This window comes from Lontra canadensis, unplaced genomic scaffold, assembly GCF_010015895.1.
Source record: "Lontra canadensis isolate GAN:19392208 unplaced genomic scaffold, GSC_riverotter_1.0 scaffold58, whole genome shotgun sequence".
Taxonomy (NCBI): domain Eukaryota; kingdom Metazoa; phylum Chordata; class Mammalia; order Carnivora; family Mustelidae; genus Lontra; species Lontra canadensis.
In genome coordinates, this window is record NW_022631052.1 from 7,422,800 (window position 1) to 7,447,094 (window position 24,295).

The 24,295-nt window shown below is 43.6% G+C and overlaps 2 protein-coding genes across 8 annotated transcripts in view; one reads left to right on the forward strand and one right to left on the reverse strand.

Moving 5' to 3' along the window:
- The window catches only part of ACAD10 (acyl-CoA dehydrogenase family member 10), a 38,327-nt gene extending 24,509 nt beyond the window's left edge, over positions 1 to 13,818 (reverse strand). For both annotated transcript variants that reach the window (XM_032876271.1, XM_032876270.1), the window contains exons 1-4: positions 13,754 to 13,818; positions 8,910 to 9,109; positions 3,962 to 4,110; positions 1,628 to 1,822 (exon numbers count right to left, since the gene is read on the reverse strand). In XM_032876271.1, coding sequence (XP_032732162.1) covers positions 1,628 to 1,822; positions 3,962 to 4,110; positions 8,910 to 9,096 — 531 coding nt within the window. In that variant the 5' untranslated portion in view covers positions 9,097 to 9,109; positions 13,754 to 13,818. The remainder of the gene's footprint in view (positions 1 to 1,627; positions 1,823 to 3,961; positions 4,111 to 8,909; positions 9,110 to 13,753) is intronic.
- The window catches only part of BRAP (BRCA1 associated protein), a 32,520-nt gene continuing 17,998 nt past the window's right edge, over positions 9,774 to 24,295 (forward strand). The window contains exons 1-5 of one of the 6 annotated variants that reach the window (XM_032876277.1): positions 9,774 to 9,792; positions 16,272 to 16,433; positions 17,131 to 17,329; positions 17,945 to 18,001; positions 18,665 to 18,854. In XM_032876277.1, the coding sequence (XP_032732168.1) occupies positions 16,280 to 16,433; positions 17,131 to 17,329; positions 17,945 to 18,001; positions 18,665 to 18,854 (600 nt within the window). In that variant the 5' untranslated portion in view covers positions 9,774 to 9,792; positions 16,272 to 16,279. Of the gene's footprint in view, positions 9,793 to 13,858; positions 14,115 to 14,137; positions 14,240 to 14,565; positions 14,624 to 15,493; positions 15,715 to 16,271; positions 16,434 to 17,130; positions 17,330 to 17,944; positions 18,002 to 18,664; positions 18,855 to 24,295 lie in introns of those variants that run through there. The other 5 variants (XM_032876272.1, XM_032876276.1, XM_032876274.1 and 2 more) reach the window with 5 other exon arrangements.

Genomic DNA, 24,295 nt, shown 5'->3' on the forward strand with positions numbered 1-24,295 from the left:
GGAAACTAACCATCTAATAGGTGGGGAGCCAGGCAAGATGTCCAGGGAGGAGAGGACTCCATGTCTGATGGGCTTTCTACAAGAAGGAAGGAGGATGTGGCAGGTGAAAACAGTATGGGTTGGGAAGTTAATTTCTAACCTTCATGCTCTGAATTTCTGCCTGACCATTCGACTAGATTTCACGTTCTAAACTAGCACTATCGGATAGAGCCTTCTGCAGTGATGGAAAGGCTGTATCTGCACTGTCCCATACAGCAGCCACTAGCCACATGTGGTGAGTGAGCCCTTGAAATGCAGCAAATGTGTGCTCCAGCGGGCAAAGATCGTCCGTCACATGTGACATGGTATCCCTTCATGCCTCGCCAGCACCCTGCACAGAGTAACGGCTCAATGAGAATTTATTTTCTAACTGAAGTTTAAGCAGGTCATCTAAAAATAATTCATTACCTATCCCAGGATAATACTCTATTTTCTCTTGGGGAAATGGGGAATCCTTTATAGGTACAATAACCTCCTGGCGCAGAAGACCATCTCTGCACTCAGTATGTCCTTAGTGTAGTTTGACAGTCTAGCACTGGGCTAGCCAATACAGTAACCACCAGCCGTATGTGATTATTTACATTTTTTTAAATATTTTATTTATTTATTTGACAGAGATCACAAGCAGGCAGAGAGGGGGAAGCAGGCTCTCTGCTGAGCAGAGAGCCCGATGTGGGGCTCGATCCCAGGACCCTGAGATCATGACCTGAGCCGAAGGCAGAGGCTTTAACCCACTGAGCCACCCAGGCGCCCTGATCATTAACATTTAAACTAATAAAAATGAAATAAAATTCAGTTCTTCAGTGATACTAGCCACATTTCAAGTGTTTAATAGCCGTGTGTGACTAGTAGCAACCATATTGGACATTTCCATTACTGCAGTAAGTTTTGTTAGCACTAGTCTCAGGATTAATGCCACAGAAATAGAGAGCAACATCGCTGGTCTTTTTTTTTTTTTTTTCTTTTTTGAGTGGGAGGGCAAAGGGAGAGGGAAAGAAAGAATCATCTTAAGCAGGGGTTTGAGCTCACAACCCTGAGATCATAACTCTGAGACCATGACCTGAGCCAAAATCAAGAGTCAGACGCTTAGTCAACTGAGCCACCCAGGCGTTCCTTTTTCTTCTTTTTTTTTAAAAAATATTTATTTATTTAAGTAATCTCTAGACCCAACACAGGGGCTCAAACTCATGACTCTGGGATCAATATTCACACACCCTTCCGACTGAGCCAGTCAGGTACCCCAACAGGGCTGGTCTTTGAAAAGGTCAGCAGGCCCTTTAAGACGTGAGGCCCAATGGAAGTTTGTGTGTTATATGATGAATAAGGTTCAAATTCAGAATGTGGAAGAGTCTCTAAAGCTGAGGTTTCAACCATTTATCAAATCCCATAAATACTGGACTTTGCTGAGAGCTCAGCGACCTTTTAAATGTCCTCTTTTCGTCCTGTTATGTCTAAACCTAATTTAGTCAAGTTAGTCTGGATAAGAAAACCCATTCACTCAAGACCAGCTAAAAGGCAGCATTTAATGATGACTCCTGAAGCAAGGACAGAGTCTCTGTTTTGATTGTTTGGGTCACTTCAAGCTTACCACATCAAACTGTTTCCGGTCCAGGGGCAAAAAGCTTTTCCCATTGGGAAGATAAAAATTATTGCTCAAGACTGCAGTCCGAAGGCCTTTTGCCCGAATTTGAGTTATGGCCTCAGTCATCACTGGGAACTGCTTTGCCACTTGGTCACTGGTCAGCAGAGAGAAAAAGGAGCCCACAGGTACAGAGGTCTTCACCTAAAAGCGGGGAGGGGAGTGGAGAACTGATAATAATTAAGAGTAGGAGGAAGAGCTTATCACCAACAGAGAAAAATATTGCTGCCTAAAGGAATTCTCCTTCGGCCGTTGTGCAGAACTTTGCATACAAGGTGGTAAAAACTGACTTTCAGTGCCAATGGTAAGAGACTGGAGCGATCTCTATCAATATTCCTGATAAATGAATTCTTTATTTTACTCATGGATTGGCAATCTTCGGAAGTATCAACTGCAAAAGTATATGAGGCAGATCTGATTTAATCCTTAATGATCCAGAAGACATGTAATGATTTTCTTTTTTTTTAAATTTATTTATTTGATAGAGAGAAAGAGAGATCACAAGTAGGCAGAAAGGCAGGTAGTGGGAGAGGGGGAAGCAGGCTCCCTGCTGAGCAGAGAGCCCGATGTGGGGCTCGATCCCAGGACCCTGAGACCATGACCTGAGCCGGAGACAGATATTTATTGCCTGAGCCACCCAGGAGGCCCTGATTCAAAGTTTTTAATATGTTCACAAAATTGTGTGACCATCACCACAATCAATCTTAGACCATTTACATCACTCTGAAAAGAAACCCCACATACACTGGCAGTCATTCCCCATTCCACCTCTCATACCCCAGTACTCTTCAGTCCTAGAAAATTAGTAATTTACTTTCTTTTCCTATAGACTTCCCTATTCTGGGCATTTCATATAAATGTAATCATACAATATGTGGTCTTTTTTGATCAGCTTCTTTCTTTTGTTTAGCACAATGTTTTACATACATATTTGAAATTGTGGTAAAATATACCTAACACAACATTTACTATTTTAGCCACTTTAAGTGTCTAGCTGGGTGGCGTTAAGTACATTCATTATTGTGCAACCAATACAACCACTGATCCACAGAACTTTGTTTACTATAATTTAAATCATTTTAGTAAGATTACTGTGAAGTCCACACTTGAGTTAATGTAAATAAAGAACTTAGAACCAGGGGCACCTGGGTGGCTCAGTCAGTGAAGTGGCTGCCTTCAGTTCAGGTCATGATCCTGGGGTCCTGGGATCGACCCCCACGTCGGGCTCTTTGCTTGGCAGGGAGCCTGCTTCTCCCTCTCTTTCCCACAAATGCTTGCTCTCACTATCTCTGTCTCTCTCACTCAAATAAATAAATAAAATCTTAAAAAAAAAAAAGAGAACTTAGAACAATGCATAGTACAGAGAAAAGGGTCAATATTATTACTGCTTTTTAAAATTTTTTTAAACTTTTTTTTTTAAAGATTGAATTTATGTATTTGAGAGAGAAGAGAGACAACATGAGTAGGAGGGGCAGAGGCAGAAGGAGAGGGAGAATCTCAAGCAGACCCCATGCTGAGCACGGACCCTGAGATCACGACCTGAGCTGAAACCAAGAGTTGGACGATTAACGGACTGTGCCACCCAGGCACCCCTTATTATTGCTTTAATTAAGCTTTCCGATCAAAGCTGTAATGCAGACAGCTCCTCTTACAGATGAACAAGAATTGATAGAGCTTAGTAAGGAATACTTTTACTTATTCATATCTGTAGCTACAGTTGAGTTCCTGGGAATGGAAGAAATACATTAAAAACTTTTACTATAGGGGCACCTTGGTGGCTCAGTGGGTTAAGCCTCTGCCTTCGGCTCAGGTCATGATCTCAGGGTCCTGGGATCGAGCCCCACATCAGGCTCTTTGCTCAGCAGGGAACCTGCTTCCCGCCTCCGCCTGCCTCTCTGCCTACTTGTGATCTCTGTCTGTCAAATAAATAAATAAAATCTTAAAAAAAAACAAAAACTTTTACTATAAATGGGTGATGGGTGTTAAGGAGGGCACTTGTGATGAACACTGGGTGTTGTATCCAAGTGATGTATCAACTACTCCTGAGACTAATATTACACTATATGTTAACTAACTAAAATTTAAATAAAATTTTGAAAAAAATCAACCAAACAAAATAAATAAAAACTTGAAATATTTTAAAAAAAACAAAGAAATGAGAAACTTAAAATAGATTATTAGGTTTTTACCTCTTTATCTGCAGTTTAATCAACTTAACGGGTGAGTAGGGCGTCCCCCATTTGGCAAAAAGAATATGTAAATTCAAGTGTTTTTATCACTCACAATTTCAGAGCAAAGTCTCCCAAATTCTTGCAAGAAATCCTCTGTTGTTATCTCTCCCCTCATAAGTTTCATCCAGGGCCCATTCTCGCCACCTGAGATCCAGGCCTTCCGTATAGTTCCAGGAGGGATATGATTTTGTAGTTCCCATTCTACAGGAAGTAAAATATGCAGTAAGTGAAGCACGTGGACAGATGGCCCGGCTTTGGGAAGTCTGGGGGAATTAGCGTCCCCAACCCGAGGCACTGCCATGGTGCCAGGCGGATTCTGCTGGGAATCTGAAGAAATTCAGGAAATGCAAAATCTCAGTGGGAGGCCTCCAAGGCGACAGTGATACTGAGCGAGGGGACACCGCTGCTAAGTGTCAGGTCTTTACCGGCTGCTTGACGGGACTCTGGACACTGCGTTATGTCTTTTCTTCCCAGGTCTTTCATTAGCCGGCTCATTCACACGGGCCTGGCAGGTAGTAAGGGAATAACGTGCATAATAAGCTGGATGCTGCCAGAACTCGCAAACAAGACGGTCATTTTGTAAACTGTAGTAATCCCGTATGGCAGTGGGGCCAGTGGTACACGGAAACGTTTGCTTGGGGGATGCCGTCTTTGTGGACTAAAGAAGAAAATTTCTTTTTTTTTTTTTTAAGAGTTTATTTATTTATTTGACAGACAGAGATCATAAGTAGGCAGAGAGGCAGGCAGAGAGAGGAGGGGAAGCAGGTTTCCTGCCGAGCAAAGAGTGGGTGCAGGGCTCGATCCCAGGACCCTGAGATCATGACCTGAGCCAAAGGCAAGGGCTTTAACCCACTGAGCCACCCAGGAGCCCCTAAAAAAGAAAATTTCTATCCACAAGATGCTCAAGCAGTAACAGATCAGCATTTGTGTACACTGGGGACCGTTAGACAGGGGCTGCTTTTTCTTGTACAAAGTTGTTTTTTCTTTCTAAAATATAGCTGCTATGGGGCAAAAATACATAAAGCAGGGTGCCTAGGTGGATCAGTTGATTAAGCAACTGCCTTTGGCTCAGGTCATGATCCGGGAGTCCTGGGATCTAATCCTACATCGGGTTCCCTGCTCAGTGGGTAGCCTGCTTCTCCCTCTCCTCCCTGCTCCTGCCACCTCTCACTATCTCTGTCTCTCTCTCTCCAACAAATTTAAAAAAAAAAAACTTAAAAAATATATAAAACAATCATAATTATTTCCAAGACATAATATGCTTTACACATTTTTTTGTTTTGATAAAATAAGGCCTGTGCACTGAAAATATCTCACCATAGAATGTATAAAATAAGAAAGTAAAATGATATCTCATTCTCAGAAATAATCAATGTTACTAATCTGATCTATATCTTTCGAGAATAGCAAGACTTTTTTTTTTTTTTTTTTTGAGAGAGCATGTATGCAGGAGAGTGGGGAGGAGCTAAGGGGGAGAGGGAAAAAGAATCTTTTTTCTTTTTAAGATTTTTATTTAGGGGCACCTGGGTGGCTCAGTGGTTTAAAGCCTCTGCCTTCAGCTCGGGTCATGACCCCGGGGTCCTGGGATGGAGCCCCATATCGGGCTCTCTGCTTGGCGGGGAGCCTGCTTCCTCCTCTCTCTTTCTCTCTCTGCCTGCCTCTCTGCCTACTTGTGATCTCTGCCTGTCAAATAAACAAATAAAATCTTAAAAAAAAAAAAGATTTTTATTTATTTATTTGGCAGACAGAGATCACAAGTAGGCAGAGAGGCAGGCAGAGAGAGAGGAGGAAGCAGGCTCCCTGCCGAGCAGAGAGCCCGATGTGGGGCTCGATCCCAGGACCCCGGGATCATGACCCGAGCCGAAAGCAGAGGCTTTAACCCACTGAGCCACCCAGGGGCCCCGGGAGAAAGAATCTTAAGCTGACTCGACCCTGAGCCCAATGAGTGGCTCAGTCCTACCACAGCGAGATCATGACCTGAGCCAAAACCAAGAGTCGATGCTTAACTGACTGAGCCTCCAAGGTGCCCCGAGAATAGCAAGGCATTTAAAGCTCAATCCAAATAATCCTACTTGTTTAATTTGAGAACTAAAGTGTGTCACATTTTTTATGGTCTGAGAATTGGCAAGTACATAAGGGAGCTGGCACTCTCATATACTGTTGATGGGAGTGGGAACAAGCACAACCTCTATGGAAAGCAAAATTTTAAATGTATATCCAATGCAGTAATCCTACTTTCTAGGAATCTCTCCCACAGATAGATCTATAAACATCAGCAAAGAATATGTACAAGGCTGCGCAGAACTACTTATAATAAAAAGAATCAGAGGGTGCCTGGGTGGCTCAGGTGGTTAAGTGTCTGCCTTCGGCTCAGGTCATGATGCTGGAGTCTCTCGGGATCAAGTCTTGGGATCAAGTCCCGAGTCTTCCTCTGCCCCTCCCTGCACTTGTTTTCTTTCTCTCTCTCTCTCTCTCAAATAAATAAAATCTTTTTTTTAAGATTTTTTAAAAAATTTATTTGACAGACATCACAAGTAGGCAGAGAGGCAGGCAGAGAGAGAGGAGGAAGCAGGCTCCCTGCTAAGCAGAGAGCCCAATGTGGGACTCGATCCCAGGACCCTGAGATCATGACCTGAGCCAAAGGCAGAGGCTTAACCCTCTGAGCCACCCAGGCACCCCAAGAAATAAAATCTTAAAGAAAAAGAAAGAGAACCAGAAACTTAAATGTATATTAATAAATGGCTTATTAAATCACCTATGGTACATCCATATAACGGACTACCACACAGATGTATAAACTAAAGCAAGGATTTGCAAACTTGCAATTTGAAGCAAGGATGGCCTGGGAACCAACTCTGTTTCCCATCTGTTTTTGTAAATAACGTTTTATTAGAACACAACCATACCCTTTCATTTACTGCTGTCACTGTTTTCTTACCGCAACAGCAAAACAACAGTTGTGGTATGGCTTGCAAAGCCTACTTAGCCCTTTATAGAAAAACTTTGCTAACCAAAACACACCTTGGTAGAGGTTACACTGACATGCTAGCCAGAGACATTCTACCCAGGGAGGAGGTCAGAGAAGGCTTCCCAGAAGCGAAGTCTTAAAATCAATACTAATAATCACCACAAGATGTAGTGAGTGCACAAGACTCCAGGCACTGAGCCTGTAATACACTGCCAAACTTACCATCAAAAGTACTGGTAGGATTTGAACGGGTAGACAGGACGGGGAAGGGCAGCTGCCAGCAGAGGGGAGAGAACTTGCAAAGACACAAGAGTGTAAATGTGTTTGGCAAGTTTAAAGAACATCAAATCAGCCCATGGCAGCTGAAATGTGGGCGATGCTGCAACACAAGGACAGGAGGGCTAATTTGCAAGAGGCCTTCGGATACCAAGTGAAAGCTTCTGGACTTCATCTAAGGGACAAAGCACAGGCACTCAAGGATTTGAAGCAAGGAAGGGAGGGGATAAGATCTGTATTTCAGAAAGGTAATTCTGGGGGCTATGTGGAAGGTGGCACAAAACCCAGAGTGCTGGGGGGCGGGGGGCAGAGACTGACGGCTTAGGAGGCTCATGTGATGGTGCAGGTGGGGGAAGATAAGGAGCTAACCCTGGGCCGAGGCAGACGGAGTGGAGAGAAGTGAATAGGTTCTCCAGATACTCTGGATAAAGTTAAGAAAACTTTCAGTTTCGTCCAGTGATCTTTGTCAAAAGGAGACTCGGCTGCTGGTCAAGGAGGCAGGTTTGTGGCGGGGGGCAGTAGGATGGCTGTTGGGCAGGTGGGAACTGCCCTGCGGTAAATGCCAGTGGAATATGAGCAGAGGAATAGAGAGGCTGAGGGCCCAGCTGCAGTTGGAGGTCAAAAACTGCTGAGTCCGCTTGCTTATTAGCTGGGTCATGTGAGAAGGGAAACCTTCCTGAAATGAAGCCAGGAGGCCAGAAGGGGGAGCTCTCATGCCCTTCTGAGTCCTGTCCGTTACAGAACCCAACAGAACAATCTCCAAAGGGAAAGGATCATCACTTCCTGGCCTCAGCAGGAGAAAGATGTTGCTTAACTCACTACCCCAGCACCTCAGCTGATGAGAAATCATCGTCGCCCTGAACTCCTGCCTTTCTCCAGTGGACTTTTGTTCAAAACAAGCCCTCCCAGTTTCCTCCTCTTTTTCCACAAAATAATGTTCCTCTCCTTTGTGGGACTAGCCTGTGGTGTTGGCCATAGCTTGCTTGTCCCAAACTGCAATTCTCTTGCTATTCCCAAACAAACTCATTTTTTTAAAATATTTTATTTATTTGGGGCGCCTGGGTGGCTCAGTGGGTTAAAGCCACTGCCTTCGGCTCGGGTCATGATCCCAGGATTCTGGGATCGAGCCCCGCATCGGGCTCTCTGCTCAGCGGGAGGCCTGCTTCTCTTCCTCTCTCTCTCTCTGCCTGCCTCTCTGCCTACTTGTGATCTCTGTCTGTCAAATAAATAAATAAAATCTTAAAAAAAAACATTTTATTTATTTGACAAGCAGAGATCACAAGTAGGCAGAGAGGCAGGCAGAGAGAGAGAGGGGGAAGCAGGCTCCTGCTGAGCAGAGAGCCCGATGCGGGCTCGATCCCAGGACCCTGGGATCATGACCCGAGCCGAAGGCAGAGGCTTTAACCCACTGAGCCACCCAGGCGCCCCCAAACTCATTTTTGCTGGTAAAATAACTGCTTCATGTTTAAGGTCAATAGGAAATATTTACTCAGGGGCATGTAAAACCTGTACTTGGATTCGCTTAGCATGGAAAACTGCCCAACCAGCCACCATAGTAGGTCAGTTCTTCGGCCTTTTTCCCTTCCTGCTGGCTGGAATGAGAACGTGATGGCAGGAGGTGAAGCAGCAAAGACAGGCCATGAGGTGACATGGAAATGAAGAGCTGCCCAAACGTTCCTCTCAGCCTCCCCTTACACACTTCATTCCCCCTGTGCCGACCCTAGTTTCCAAAAGTGAAACAGAATGAAGCGCTCACCTGCCGCCACTCTCCCTGGAGAAGGAATGAGAACTCCACCCATGTCAAAAATCACCGCTCTGTAGGTGCCGCCTCCAGAATGTGCCCATCGCCTGGCTCGCTGGAGCCTCCCCTGGCTGTGTTTCGGGAAGGTTGCCCTCCGAGCCCACTGGAGATGTGAGGACCGGAAGAGCTGCCTTATGTACATGTTGAGGCCAAGGCTGCACGAGAAGAAGACACAGGGCACAGCTCGCTTTCCCTGCCTCCAATCCAGACCTCCATCCGGGGGCTTAGGCATGCCAACTGGACATCTCCACTGACCTCCCGCAAACACTTCAAATAACCACTAGAATTGAGCCCTCCTGGACTACTCTGTTTTCTAGGCTCCTTAGCCCAGTAAAAGGTTCCACCATTCAGCTAACTGCTCAAGCTAGAAAACTGGGATTCACTCCTGACTTCTCTCAGTCCCTCACTCGGCCACCTCAATTCCATGTGCTCTATGCTGTTGTCTTCCTTCTGAAAATCGCCATCTACCTCTCTCCACTTACTATCCACAGATGATTTTGCCCATAGATCGTTGCAACAAGCCTCTTAATGGGTTCCCTTGTCTCTTCTCAAACTCTTCGTTCTTTCTCCACTTTTCAAGCAGAGTTGAGTGTGCCTTCAAAATTGCAAATTTGGCCACATCGTATTCCCATTTAGAACTTTCTTTTTTTTTTAATTTTTTAAAAATATTTTATTTATTTACTTATTTGACAGACAGAGATCACAAGTAGGCAGAGAGGCAGGCAGAGAGAGAGGAGGAAGCAGGCTCCCCGCTGAGCAGAAAGCCTGGGGGATCCCCAGGGCCCTGGGATCATGACCTGAGCTGAAGGCAGAGGCTTTAACCCACTGAGCCACCCAGGTGCCCCCCACTTAGAACTTTCAATGTCTCCCCACTGCCCTCAAGGTAAACTCTCAGTTCCTTAACCTGCCCCAAGAGGCCCTTTAAGATCTGCCCCCCTCCTTGGTAGCAACTCTCCCTCTTTTTTTCACTTTAATCTGGATGATGTGGACATGCAAGTGTCCTTTAGGTTGTAATTTACCTGTCACTTCCTTCATGAAACCCCCTCTGGCTACCAGAAAAGACAGATGAGAAGCCTTTCCTGTATACTCCCAGAATGCCTGGTACTGACCTCCTCCTAGTACTGACGGTGCCTCCAATCACACCAACAGGCTCCTAACTGTTCCCCATTTGTCTCTTTTCTAAACACACTTTCAAAAGGTAAAAAAAAAAAACAAAAAACGAACAAACAAAAAAAAACCTATACACACACAACACACACACATGTATATAGACACATATCTATATATGGGGATAGAGATAAACAAAATGTGGCAGGATTTTTAGTCAATCTAGGTGAAGGGCATACGATTGAGAGCATATAAGAGATCATTCATTGTACGTTCTTTCAACTCTTCTCTATGTCTGAAATAAAAAGCTGGGGTGAAAACAAAATGATGAAAGCAAATTCTATTTGCAGTCGGTTCCACATGAAAATCTTTGCTTTTTTATAGCTTCAAACTTACTAAAAATCAGGTTTGAACAAAATAGTATGGGAAGACAGCCTGTAAGTTTATAGGAGTCACTTCGGTGAGGCCATCAGGGTTCAATAAAACATAGAAAACTCTAAGGAAAGGGTTCTCAAGCAGGAAATCTTCAAGATGATACTGTTTTTCATGTAATTGGAAATTTGCAGAATGGGGGGGTAGGTTTTGAAATGAAAAACTCAAAGGTTGATTTGCATTTTCAGTTTTACTTATGTTCCCATACCAAGGCCAGAGTTTATGATGAAAGGAGTTTATTTATAGGCTCATAAAAGCATCAAAAACTTTGTGTCAGGGCTTAATGGCGACAAAAGGCGTCTCTGGGGCCTGAAGGGCTGACTTGCATCTCCACAGAGGGTACTAATGGATGAGTGGGCAATGCTCCCATGACCAGCTTGGTTATTCCAACTAGAGATGACGGTTCTGTTCTAGTCGCTTCCCAACACTCTCTTCAGAGTGGCCAAAACACTGGTCTCTCCCACCTCCAGGCTTTGGTACCTGCGCACTGACCATGACGCCTTTCCCCGTTTCATCTGCGTGTACATTTCCACTCGTTTTTATATCACAGCCTCAGCTTTATCTTTATCTCCTCTGCAGAGGCTTTTTAAAATTTATTATTATTTTTAAAGATTTTGTTTATTTACTTGACAGAGATCACAAGTAGGCAGAGAGGCAGGCAGAAAGAGAGGGGGAAGCAGGCTTCCTGCTGAGCAGAGAGCCCAATGCGGGGCTCAATCCCAGGACCCTGAGATCATGACCTGAGCCGAAGGCAGAGGCTTAACCCAGTGAGCCACCCAGGCACCCCTAAAATTTATTATTTTTTTAAGTAGGATCCACACCCAATGTGGGGCTCGAACTCAAGAGTCTCATGTTCTGCTGACTGAGCCAGCCAGGCACCCTGATGAGGATTTTTCTTTCCCAGGAAGCCTCTAGTATAACTTTTTTTTCTCCCCTTAAACTCCTATTGTTTCTTCTCCATACCTTCACTAGAGCATTTACTCCATGACACAGTAATTGTTTGCATGCTCATCTGCTCCTGTCGTTGTAAGCTCCTTAAAGCAAGGTCCATCTTGTCTTTTCATCTTTGTATATATTTCATTTTTGTATATACCCATCCCCCTGGGGCCCTGCACTGTATCTAGACACATAGCAGGTGTTCAGTATAAATGAGCTGGAAGGATGAATTACACTGGATGAATGAGAAAATAGGGAAGGGAGCGGGACAGGGGTAGTTGTTGAGCGCCACAAAGAACGGTAACAAGCCCAACTTGCCCGTCACTAGTCAACTATTCTCTGGAACTAGCGTCTTCCTTCTGTACCATTCTGACTTTCAGAATGAGATTAGTATGATAATGTAGCCTTACTACTTAATTCATACTTTTATAAATATGCACACTGGTGTTGTCACATATTAAGAAGATCGTTCAGTAAAGAGGTTGAATGTGGCTCTGGAATCAGACTGCCTGGGTTTGAATTCTAGGTTTGCCACTTACTGTGAGATCCTGAACAAGTTTCCCCGAGACTCAGTTCCTCCTCCCTCTGTAAATGGGAATAATTATACACCAATCTCATAAAGTTGTTACTATTACATGAGATAAAGTATGTAAAGCACGCAAGTTAGTAGCAGGCACACTATTAAATGTTAGTACTACCGGGGCTCCTGGTCGCTTAGCTGGTTTAGCATTTGACTCTTGATTTCAGCTCAGGTCATGAGCTCAAAGTTGTGAAATTAAGCCCTGCGTGGGGCTCTGCTGCTGGTCATGGAGGCTGCTTAAGATTCTGTCTCTCTGTAAGACTCTTAATCTCACAAAACAGAATTGGGGGGCGGGAGGGAGAGGGTGGTTGGGTTATGGACATTGGGGAAGGTATGTGCTATGGTGAGTGCTGTGAAGTATGTAAACCTGGCGATTCACAGACCTGCACCCCTGGGGCTAATAATACATTATGTGTTAATAAAAAATTAAAAATTAAAAAAACACACTAAAAAAAAAAATTGTCTCTCGCTCTCCCTCCTCTCCCCACGCCCTTCCCTAAAGAAAAGAAAAATCTTATCTACTACTGTAGTATACTATAAAAGGTTCATGAGGTCTCACATGTTATATGCACATACTATGTGAATATGGCATATGAATTTTACAACCATTGTCAACAAGGTGTGATTTTGGTCCCAAGGGGTCAATTGGCAATGTTGGGGTCCATTTTTGGTTGTCACCATTTGGGGGGTGCTACTGGTATTTAGTAGGCCAGACCAGAGATGCATGCCATTAAATATCCTATAAAGTATAGGACACACACCCCAAAGAATTATTGGGACCCAAAATGTTAATAGCGCAAAGATTAAGAAACCCTGATCTAAACAGTGTGTATTGATTGAAACGTATTTCGTAAGATGCAGTCACACATAGCATGGGTTAGTGTTATATGTATATGTAGTCCATGGACCCACACGTGTCCAGGATGGGCTGCGACACATCTTAGAAATCCTTATAGCATATGCTTAGAATAGCATCCTGTCATATATGCGACATTTAGGTATTGATTATGGCTTCCAGTATCTATATGCTGAAGGCAGTCTGACATACTGGAAGGAAAGCTAAATATAAGAAAAAGCGATATATGTAGAGCCACAGGCTCTATTTCATGCTCATGACTGTATATTACCGAATTTTATGTCAAAACCTAGCTCAAGGTCATACAACCGATCAAGGTCGACTCCATTTGAACAGGAACTGTGTGTTTATCACGAAAATATCCCCACCACCCCAGCAGTGGTTAGGTTCTCAGTAAACATTTGTGTTATGGGGCGGGGAGCAGGACCCAGATCTAACTCCCAACACCGTGCGCTAAATCAGCCCACCGCCCTATCTAGATAGAGTCAGAAACTCTGCAATCGAGTCCCTATTCCTCAAGGGCCTTCAGAAAGGCGGATACCCCTCTCTGCACGTCTCTGAGCTTTGGTGTACCTATGTGTAAAGTGTGGCTAACACAAAGCAAGCCCTCCAGAGCTACAGCTAGGGGTCCGACACAACAAGGGGGCAAGAGCTCGCCACAGGTCACGGTTCCTCCGACAATTCGGGGACCTCGCGGGCCCGGGGACCCCTCACCATCGGGAGGCAGCCTGAGGGTAAGACCTCTCAAAGAGGTAAACTCGAGCCTGGGCGCAAACCGACGAATCGCCTTAACCGGGCACCCAACCCCCGAACCTTCTTATGCCTCCTCCTCCTCCTCCTCCTCCTCCCAGACCTCCTCAAGACCAAGACAGAAGAACGCAGACTCACCTCCGCGCCGTTACGCCAGTCACGTGGCGGCCACCCTAGCCAATCGGGGCGGGCGCTGCTGCGCGCACGCGTATCCTCGAGGGTCGGCGACGGCGGCCGGGAGGCGGAAGTGAGGGTGGTTGTGGCTCGGAGGGTAGCGCGCGGAACTGCTGCTACTGAGGCAGTGGTGGAGGCGCTGAGGCGGTGGCAGCGCTGCCGACCCTGGGCCGCTCGGCCTCTCAGCTCGCCTCCCAGCGTCGCCTGAGCCCGCCGGGGCCCGTGCCGGCCAGCGCCTGCCCTATGAGTGTGTCACTGGTTGTCATCCGACTGGAGCTTGCGGAACACTCGCCCGTCCCCGCCGGCTTCGGCTTCAGCGCCGCGGGTGAGTCCCGCGGCCTCGCAGCCTCCGTCTAGCCCCGCTCCTGGGCCCGAGAGGCTCGCCCTTCCAAAGTACCCGCCCGGGGAAAGGCGGCGGCGAGGGCATTTGTGTCAGGAAGAAGCCGGGAGGTAGTTGAGATCCGTCTCATTCCATCCATCCTAAATAGGCCTCTCGGATGTCATCTCTGGGAAGCCCTCCCGGTCCCTCCCTCCTGGTGCCTTCCCACGGGCACTCTGTTTATACCTGGCGCGTCGCCCTCTCCACCCAGGGTTGGAGTCAAGTTGTGTAAGTCACTCTCCTCCAGGCTTTGTGAAGGCAGCAACTGGATCCCAGAGATGGTGACGGTTCGTGGTTTAATTAAATCGCTCCTCTTTGGGGGAATTTCTATTTAGGCGCCCTGCAACTACAGTAGTGACTGTAGCTAAAGTCTGTACGCTTCCTGTGTCGCAGCACTGGACTAAACACCTTGTGTGCATTGTCGTCTTTCATTATCTTCACACCAGCCCTGTTAGGTAAATGTACGTGCTTTTTACAGATTGAGAAACCGAAGCCCAGTGATTAAATGACTTGTCTATAATTGTGTCCAAAGTGGCGAAACTGGGATTCTAACTCGGAGCCGGACTGGAGAATCTGAGTTCATTACCAGCCACGCAGCCCCCTTCCTGGGGAATGCAGCTGTGACTGTGTTCCTTGGACCTTAAGCAATTTCCTAACAATAACATTTATTTATTTTTTTTAAAGATTTTATTTATTTGACAGAGATCACAAGTAGGCAGAGAGGCAGGTAGAGAGAGAGGAAGGGAAGCAGGCTCCCTGCTGAGGAGAGAGCCTGATGTGGGGCTCCATCCCAGTACCCTGAGATCATGATCTGAGCCGAAGGCAGCGGCCCAACCCACTGAGCCACCCAGGCGCCCCTAACAATAACATTTATTGAAGAAGTAATTACCGAATGCTCACTCTGTTAAGAGTTTAGTTGTTTGCAGAATCACACATGGTCCCTGCTTTAATGGCACCACCAGCTCAAATGAGGTAGACAGATGAATTAAATAATTACAGAATGAATGTGGAATTACATCCATGAAAAGCTGTGAAGGAAAAAAAAAAGTTTGCAAAGCTATCACAAGAGGATCTTTTTGGTTTGTGAGGTAGCCTGGCGCAGGTAGAGAGGGTGTCCTTAGAAACTCCCCTGAGTGTGTGAATTTGGGAGCTGCAAGTTAAAAATTGAATATGACTTAAAAAAATTTTATTTTATTTTATTTATTTGACAGAGATCACAGGTAGGCAGAGAGGCAGGCAGAGAGAGAGGAAGGAAAGCAGGCTCCCTGCTGAGCAGAGAGCCCGATGCGGGGCTCGATCCCAGGACCCTGGGATCATGACCTGAGCCAAAGGCAGAGGCTTTAACCCACTGAGCCACCCAGGAGCCCCTAAAAATTGAATATGACTTTAATGGGTTACAAGCACCTTTCAAGTACAAGTGATCCCTAAGTTGTGAAAGTCAGCTAAATTGACATTAGGCACGTATACACTTCTACACAGGCCACTCATTGATTCACTGATTCAACAAAACTTCAAAGACCTTCCAGGGTGTGCTAGGCGCTGTGGTGTAAGTGCTGGGGATAATACAGTGGTGGGCAAAACAGGCCTGGTTCCTGCTCTCGTAGAACTTATAGTAAGAGTATTTCAATCAAGTCTCCAAATTCCTTTTCCATTTTTATGTGATCACAGATTTTCATGGTATGATTCATGGCCTGAGACTAATCCAGGGTTTTTAAGAAGACTGCTGCTAAAGGTTTTTCACATTTTTATTTATGGACTTAAGACCTTCATTTGGTGCTCAACACAGTTTCACTTTACTAGAGATTACTTAAAATGTTGGTTCATTTTTGACATTACTGCTGAACCTTCTTTAAAGTTCTTATTTTCATTGATTTGCTTTAAAGTGCATGATTTCACTAAAACAACCCCACATTTCTGAATTTATTGCACTGGGTGTTTATTACTGGGTACTGAGGAGCCCCAGAGGTGAGTGAGAGATACAAAAGTACCTTATTATCTTGGAGGAGGGCAGCAGAGAGAAAAGGGAAGCTTATCGATATATACATTGAAAGTGAAGAAGAGCTTGTTTTATTATCACATATTAATCATTCATGTGTTCCTTAGCCGGGGAAATGTCTGATGAGGAGATCAAAAAGAAGACACTAGCTTCAGCCGTAGCCTCTTTAGAAGGAAAGTCACCAGGGGAGAAAGCAGCAATCATACATCAGCACCTTGGCCGTCGAGAAATGACAGATATGATCATTGAGACCATGAAGTCCAATCCAGGTATGCTTTCTAAAACCCCAGACTTGTGTAACATAAGTCCCTGGTTGCCTGTCTTATACATGTTATTCCATGAACCCATGATTTTGACCTCTAGTGTACTTTTATCTTTCACTACCTGTGTGCCTTACATCAGATTGTGAGGCCACATTTCAGCATCTCCAGATATTTCTCCTAAATTAATACTAACTAGGTGGGTTGACAGCTTTATTCAGTGAGGAGAGCTTCTTGCCATCTAGGTTAGTGGCAGATCACCACTGAATCCTGATAAGCCTGTTGTGTCTGTCCCCTCACCCTGTACACACACTGCCCACTCACTCCAATCCAGAGACTGGCTGTGTACTGTATCTCCAGCGTGGAAGTGAACAGAGCTGGTAGATGTGATTTTCCAAATTAATAGTCCTGGATATCCCAATTAGGAGCACATGATGGAAGACATCTGTTTTTATTATGGTACGGCCCAATGTAAGAGCCATCCTTAAGTTTCTGCGGATATTAATGAAATTTTTATGGGGCAAAGAGTGCTTTCAAGTTTAGATGCTCCTAAAAACTTGGCTGCTCTGTAAGTATAGTTCTTAATGCAATACATTACAATTTCTCTGTTGAAGTTTATTTTTCTGACTCAGAATTTTAACCTAATTAGAATCCTTCCACATATTTCCTATCAGTTTATAATCTGCTAATTTTTGATTTGTGAAAGATGAGCTGAAAGCCACAATGGAGGAAAGGAAGTCTTCAGAAGCATCTCCTACTGTACAGAGAAGTAAAGATCCAAGTGTAGAGTGCGTAAACGCTGCTCCTGATTCTCCATCCAAACAGCTTCCAGACCAGATTTCGTTCTTTAGTGGAAACCCATCAGTTGAAATAGTTCATGGTATTATGCATCTATACAAGACAAAGTAAGAAAAACCCTTTTCCTCTTGAATTGGTCTGGTCGGGTTTTGTTTTGTTTTGTTTTTTGTTTTTTGTTTTTTGTTGTTGTTTTGTTTTTTTTTTTTGTCTCAGGACAGTGAAAAATTTCTTGCCCTGCAGAGCAGTGGATATTTTAAGGTTCAGACGGAGAGTACCTTTCATATAATGTGTGTTTTTGATGTAAGAATTCTTAGATGTTTTACATTTGGTTAATCTTATAGATTGGGTCAAAGCTTCTTAGAAAAGAAACGTGTAGATACACTTGAGAAAATACCTAAGAAAATATTCCCTGAGAAGGTAGGCATGTAAGATGACTGGAAAATTAAAAGGAAGGAAGATAAAAAGGATAAAAACATTAGAAATGATTCATAACATCATTGCAGTGTCATATCCCCTCATATGTTTGCTAAAGAAGCTGTTAAGTCAGTTAATGGACTATCTTTTCATTGTCTCTTTTACCCTTTTTTGTGGTCCACACAAAACTTAAAAGAAGCCAAAGGTAAAGAAGCGTTTGGCTGGATAATCTATAAGCTGGGTCATCAGACGCTTGGATAATTGATAGCTGATCTCTTTAAAGCCTGTCCTCCTAACATATTTGCTAGGTCCCCACTGGGAAACAGTGAATACTCAGGTCACCTTACGGGATCACACCTGTTGAAGTAAGTTCGCAGCATTTCAAAAGCAAATTGCATTGTGGGAGGTTTTTTCTTTTTCCTGTCCCAGCTATTCCAACCCAGCTACACTTTCTGTAATCTTCAGAGTCACATCTTCATGGTTCTGGATGCTCTTATATTTAGAACACTCCTGTTCTAGACCGCTTGAGAGAAGTACATAGTTAGAGGTGCCCATGAACTTGTAGATTGATCCATACTCTGGGTGTCTCTCTGCCTTTGTGGGAGTTTTCTTTAACTTCCAGAATAGTGATCTTAAAACTTAAGGAAAAAACGTAGAGTTGTGCTTCTGAGTTACCTAATGAGAGATTATTATTGAAAAGCTAATGAGAATAAAACACAAACTGCAGATTTATATTCATCTCTAAGCCTTTAACTGAAGGTTAAGAATTTCAGTAAAGTTTCAGTGGTGGGTGTAATCCAGACCACAGCACAGCTTATGTTAAGCTCTGTTGCAGACATGTGGAAGGTATTCTGCATTTACCCAGGTCGTGTGTGTTTTCAGGTATTGTAGCACTCTGTTTAAATCAACCTGTGAAGTATAAGGTTTATTTTTTTTCTCTTTTCTTGGGCATAAAAGTTGTCTGATTAGTGTTGTCTGAACTAACCATACCTCATCCATTCAAGACAGTCTAATTGTTGTCTTATTAGTAAGATGACCTCCTTAAAAGAAGATGTCAGGCGCAGTGCCATGCTGTGTATTCTCACAGTCCCTGCTACAATGACCAGTCATGACCTTATGAAGTTTGTCGCCCCATTTAATGAAGTCATTGAACAAATGAAAATCATCAGAGACTCTACTCCAAATCAGTATATGGTGCTGATAAAGTTTAGTGCACAGGTAAAAGTTAAGATACTAAAAATCTCTTTGCCACAGAAACTGTGTTTTTGAAACTGTGTGATGCTAGCTGTGTGTGATTTACATTTTGCTTTTAAGATTCTTGATATACCTACCTTCTAGGGTATTGTTATTCTAGAAACATTTCTAAATTCGGTAGCAGACACTCAGTGCTAATTCTTACCCATAATGTTTTTATAAAGCAGATTGGGTATGAAATCTAGGGTTGTATGTGTTTGGTTATCCAGCAGTAAATATTCCAGTAGAGTAGTAGTCCCCAAACTTTTTGAGATTGATGCTATATTATTATCTGCCCTTATAACACTGTGCCCCTGCTTCTTTTTTTTTTTTTTTTAAAGATTTTATTTATTTATTTGACAGATAGAGATCACAAGTAGGCAGAGAGGCAGGCAGAGAGAGGAAGGGAAGCAGGCTCCCTGCTGAGCAGAGAGCCCGATGCGGGGCTCAATCCCAGGACCCTGAGACCATGACCCGAGCTGAAGGCAGAGGCTTAACCCACTGAGCCACCCAGGTGCCCCGCCCCTGCTTCTTTCATTCTCTTTTTAAAAGATATTCTCTGGCACATTTTAGAAAATAAAATCTGTTTAATACTTTTAATTTTGGTGATGAGGGATTTGGAGACATTCCTTGAAGTATTAAAGATGCTTTAAGAGTTCTGATTGGAAATCACTGCAACAGAGACACAGAAACAGTGAAAGGATGGTGATATTTTCAGTTTTGAAAAGTACTTGCACGTTATTATAGATATTTTTGATGTAAGAAGATTATGACATTCGTTTCATTTCACTCTTCACATTAAGCAACATTTTCCGTGTGCCTCAGTTCTAAAGATGTTAGGAAGACAGTCTCTTGGTTTTACGTATTCATTCTTAATAGTACATGTATTTCTGTATGAATATAAGAGTGAGGTAAGCTTTAGCTGTTACCCCGGTTGTTAAAGAGCCATCCTATCTGTAGGTTTTGGTTTGTTGTTGTTGTTGTTGTTGTTTTAATGATCTGTTTTGTTTGTTCATTCATTAGGTTTTGAAATGCACCTTTGTCAAAAGTTACTTCTTTCTTACCTCCTTGGTAACAGCCTTTCTGAATTTGGCCCAGATAAACAGTTCTTGCTTGCAGATTGGCGAAGAGTTGGTCTGCCTTTAGATCGTTTGCCACTGCCTCTGACCGGTTACCAAGATTTGTGGGTGAAAGGGAGTCTGTGACACGAGGTCCATTTGTCATCTCCTTCCTCCTTGGAGAATTCCAGAGTTGACTGCAATAGTAGTCATTCATTGGCCACGGGGAGGAAATTAAGAGAAGCGAGAACTGGATTATGTTTATGCCTATGCCACGGGCCACAGAAAGAGAACCTTCGTGTAGCACTCTATGTATGAGAGGGTACACAATTGGTATCTTTAACCTTTACGAAATACCCCCCTATTGAGGTGAGACGTTTAAAATAGGTTTGAACTTTCCTGCACACAGACTTAGACTTCACAAGTTGACAGTGAGAATGGAAAAGCACTTCAACAGCTGTGTTCACTGTCAAGAGACCTTCCAAGGTCATTGAGGAGCTTTGCAAACAGTGGGCAAGTGGTACCTTTTAAATCTGGTAGCACATGTAATAACAAGGATAATGATGATAATTTGCAGTCTTACTGCTTGTGCTATACCACTCTCTGCTAAGTGCTTAATGTGCATTATCTCATGTAGTCCTCACTACACCCCTTTGAAGTAAGTAAGTACTGTTATTATCCTTGTTTTACAAATGAGGAAACTGACTGCGGAGAGGTTAGTCATTTGCCCTCAGTGACTGAGCTGGGATTTGAACCCTCACTTTTAATCCTAGAGCATACTCTTCTTCTACTAGTAGTGGATAAAAGTGTGGGGAGGGGGAGATAATCACTTGGCAAGAGATTGTGTAATGCCAATATTTTAGTTATAGCTTCTACTTGACAGGTAAGGACAGTCAGCAAATGACACAGGAAAAGTCATTGAAACAGATCGGGGATAATGAATCATTGAATGTTACATCAAAAACTAATGATGTGGGGCGCCTGGGTGGCTCAGTGGGTTAAGCCACTGCCTTCGGCTCAGGTCATGATCTCGGAGTCCTGGGATCGAGCCCCGCATCGGGCTCTCTGCTCAGCAGAGAGCCTGCTTCCTCCTCTCTCTCTGCCTGCCTCTCTGCCTGCTTGTGATCTGTCTGTCAAATAAATAAATAAAATCTTTAAAAAAAAAAAAACTAATGATGTATTATAAGTTCACTAATTGAACTTAAATTTAAAAAAAAAGATTGAGGGGATGCCTGGGTGGCTCAGTCGGTTAAACCGCTGCCTTCGGCTCAGGTCATGATCCCAGGGTCCTGGGATCAAGTCCCGCATCGGGCTCCTTGTCCAGCAGGGAGCCTGCTTCTCTCTCTGCCTCTGCCTGCCACTCTGCCTGCTTGTGCTCTCTCTATGACAAATAAATAAAATCTTTAAAAAAAAAAAAGTGGGGAAAAATGTTTAAAAGCATATTAGACTTTTTAATTAGTCTAAAGTCTGTTAAACCCACAAACTGTAGCAAGGACGACCCTTTGTAGTGTGCAGGTAATGCTGTGGAAATTTTCTGTTACTGTTAATGGATATTTCTGCAGTCTCTTCACCTCTGTCTTTTGACCAAGTGCATGTTGTACAAGCTTACAGATGTTAGAGACTATGAAACATTGTACTAGCTCTTCCCCATGGGGATAGAACCCTTGACCTACGTGAGTTGTCTTATTTATTGCTAATGCTGCATCTCAGGGTCTGAGCTTATCCTATCAGCTATTTTCTAAGGTCTAAAAATACCCTCCTAGTATAAGACTTTAAGTTGTTAAATTAATACTGGGCCCTAATGAAAAAAATGGGCTCAAATAGGGACCAGCTGTTGAGCACTTATTAGATGCCAGGCCTATTAAGTGCTTTTCATGCATTGGCTCCTTGAGTCCTCTCAGCAATGCCGTGAGGTAGGTGTTGTTACTTTCGTTTTTATAGTTGAGGAAACAAGCATGGATAAGTCACTTGACCAAAGCCACACAGCTAATAAGCGTCTGAGTTAAATTTCAGACCCACGCAGCCTGACTCCATAGCCTAGGCAGTTGACTATATTCTTTTTCCTTTCTTTTTTTCACCAGAGAATTTTTATTGAAAGTAATCCTTCTCTGTATCTCTTAAAAGCTCTGGAATTTCTGTTGGCTTCAGCTTTATGCTGTAGTGTTCTAATGTGATATGCTTACACAGTTGTACTGTGATGCTTCGGAAACTTAGTCTTTGGGTAAGGAATTTATAATCCATCAGGACACAGGAAGGCAGAAGTTCAGTTTTGTAGTTCTTGGGGACAAAAAGAGAGAACCTCTCAGTAGAGTGTGCAGACTCACTTTCACTCGCGTGCTTAAGACAGCCCAGCAGACCTCTCTTTTGAGAAGTAAAAACATGGTCTTAACACTGTAGTCGATCACTGTGACAGTAAAGGAACACGGATCATAATGGATTTTTCTTTTTCTGAGTTTATCCTGTGAAGAGGACAATTAGAACAAAAGACTCAGGGGGAAAAAAAAAAAAAAACCACAACCAAAAACAAAACCAAAAGCAGGGTTTCTTAAAATGTTGGGCTCTGTACAATGCAAGCATTTTAAATAAAAGAGCTGTTTCTTCTGTGTTTTTTGCAGTTAGCTTCAGGCTTTTGTTTTGTGCATTTCAGTGGTGGGTTGAAGTAGGAACCATGCGTATTTTGTTCTCTCCTCTGGTCCCAGCACGTAGCACAGTGCCTGGCAGATGCTGGGTGCCCCGTAAATATTCAGACAAGCTACATTTCCAATACTGAGATTTTAAACAAAGAGATCCATGTGTTCAAAAAATACATTTCTTTGTCATAGATAACTCCCCCAAGAAAAGAACCATTTATCTGGTAGTGAGTAGATTTTGACATCTGCTCCCTATCACAGACTTTGTCCCTTCCTCCAATGAAGTGTGCTCGCTTAGCAAGCATTTACAGAGCTGGAGGTCTGGGGAGGGGTCTGCCTGTCCTCACTGGCACAGGTGTAGCCAGCTCCTGGTGGCCTTATTTCTGGGTAGTCACTTCCCTCGGTACGCAAACCCACTGCTCACCGTGCTGCTTACTCCTCCAAAGCATTTCAAGAAAAAGACGTTGCTCTTGGAGAATGGGGGAAGCCAATTTAGGTTGCCTCATATTAATATTAAAGAGATTTATTAACTGCACTCCTCACATTTTGAAGCTAAAATGCACTGTAGCCAAGACTGGTTGTTTCCTGAAAGGGAGGCTCCCTGCCCCCACCCTCCAAACAAAACAAAACTGTGTCCAGAATTGATTATCTTTCCTCAGCTGCTTAGCTCATCTGGTCATATTAAGAAAATATAAATAAATCAAGAATCCACACTTGAATTACATCACTGAAGTAAAATTAAAAGCTACAGAAAAGCTCACAAGCTTTTGCTGTAAGGTTCAGAATCCCCTGAGGGTAGACAGGCAAGACTATTTTTGCATGGTGCAGAGGTGAAACTCTTCCTAGAGGTTGACAGTGTGGCATTTCCTTTGGCGGAACACCCTTCTTCCCCTCAGGCAGCTTGTCTGCGTTGGTAGGGCCAAAGCACACGACTTCTTATGTTTGGGTTAATGTCAATGTGGGATTGAAATCTAGACAAACCTTGGCCTCCCAGCTGCCTCTCAGAAATTGCTGAGTTTAAAAACTCGAATCCTGTCTTTGTTCCTTTCTACTAAGGCTATTCTAGAAGGTTGGGTTTACTTGTCCTCTTATTCGCAGATGCATAGATGCCTTTAGAGCTTTATCTACAGGGGCCTGTTTCCCCCTACTATTTTCCACTCCAAGTATTTTAAAGGCTGGTTCATCTTGGACCTCTTGCTCTTGGCCAAGCGTTTTGCTTTTGATATTACGCACTAGGTTGTTTAAAACCTCCTTATCTGTGATGTATTATTATTATTATTTGGTTTATTGAAAAAAAGGAGTTGGCTTTTCACTCCATACCAGTCCCTCTGGTCCTTTATTCTCTCTAACATAGATCCTGATGTTTTTTAAAAAGAAATCATTCCTAACAGTTGTCCATTATGATTGAGTTCTAAGCTTTGCAAAAACAAGTGTTTGTTTTCAGCTGCTGAGAAAGTGCTGATTCGAGGAAAAAAATACTGATATCAAGGGAAATGATGGCCATTGCTGGTTGAGTATTAAAGTCGAATTGGCTGTCAGCTTATTGCACTTCAGCAGCTTTTGCTGGTTTAAGCGAGACTGCAGTGGATCAGGAAACATTGTAGAAACGCAGGATATTGACTCGCAGAGTTTGACTCACCTAATGAACCTGCTTCCTTAGACGGTGCTTTTGGTAGTTGCTTTCTCTCCACTAAGTATAAATTTTAAACTCTATTGAAGAGAATAATTGAAGCTACGC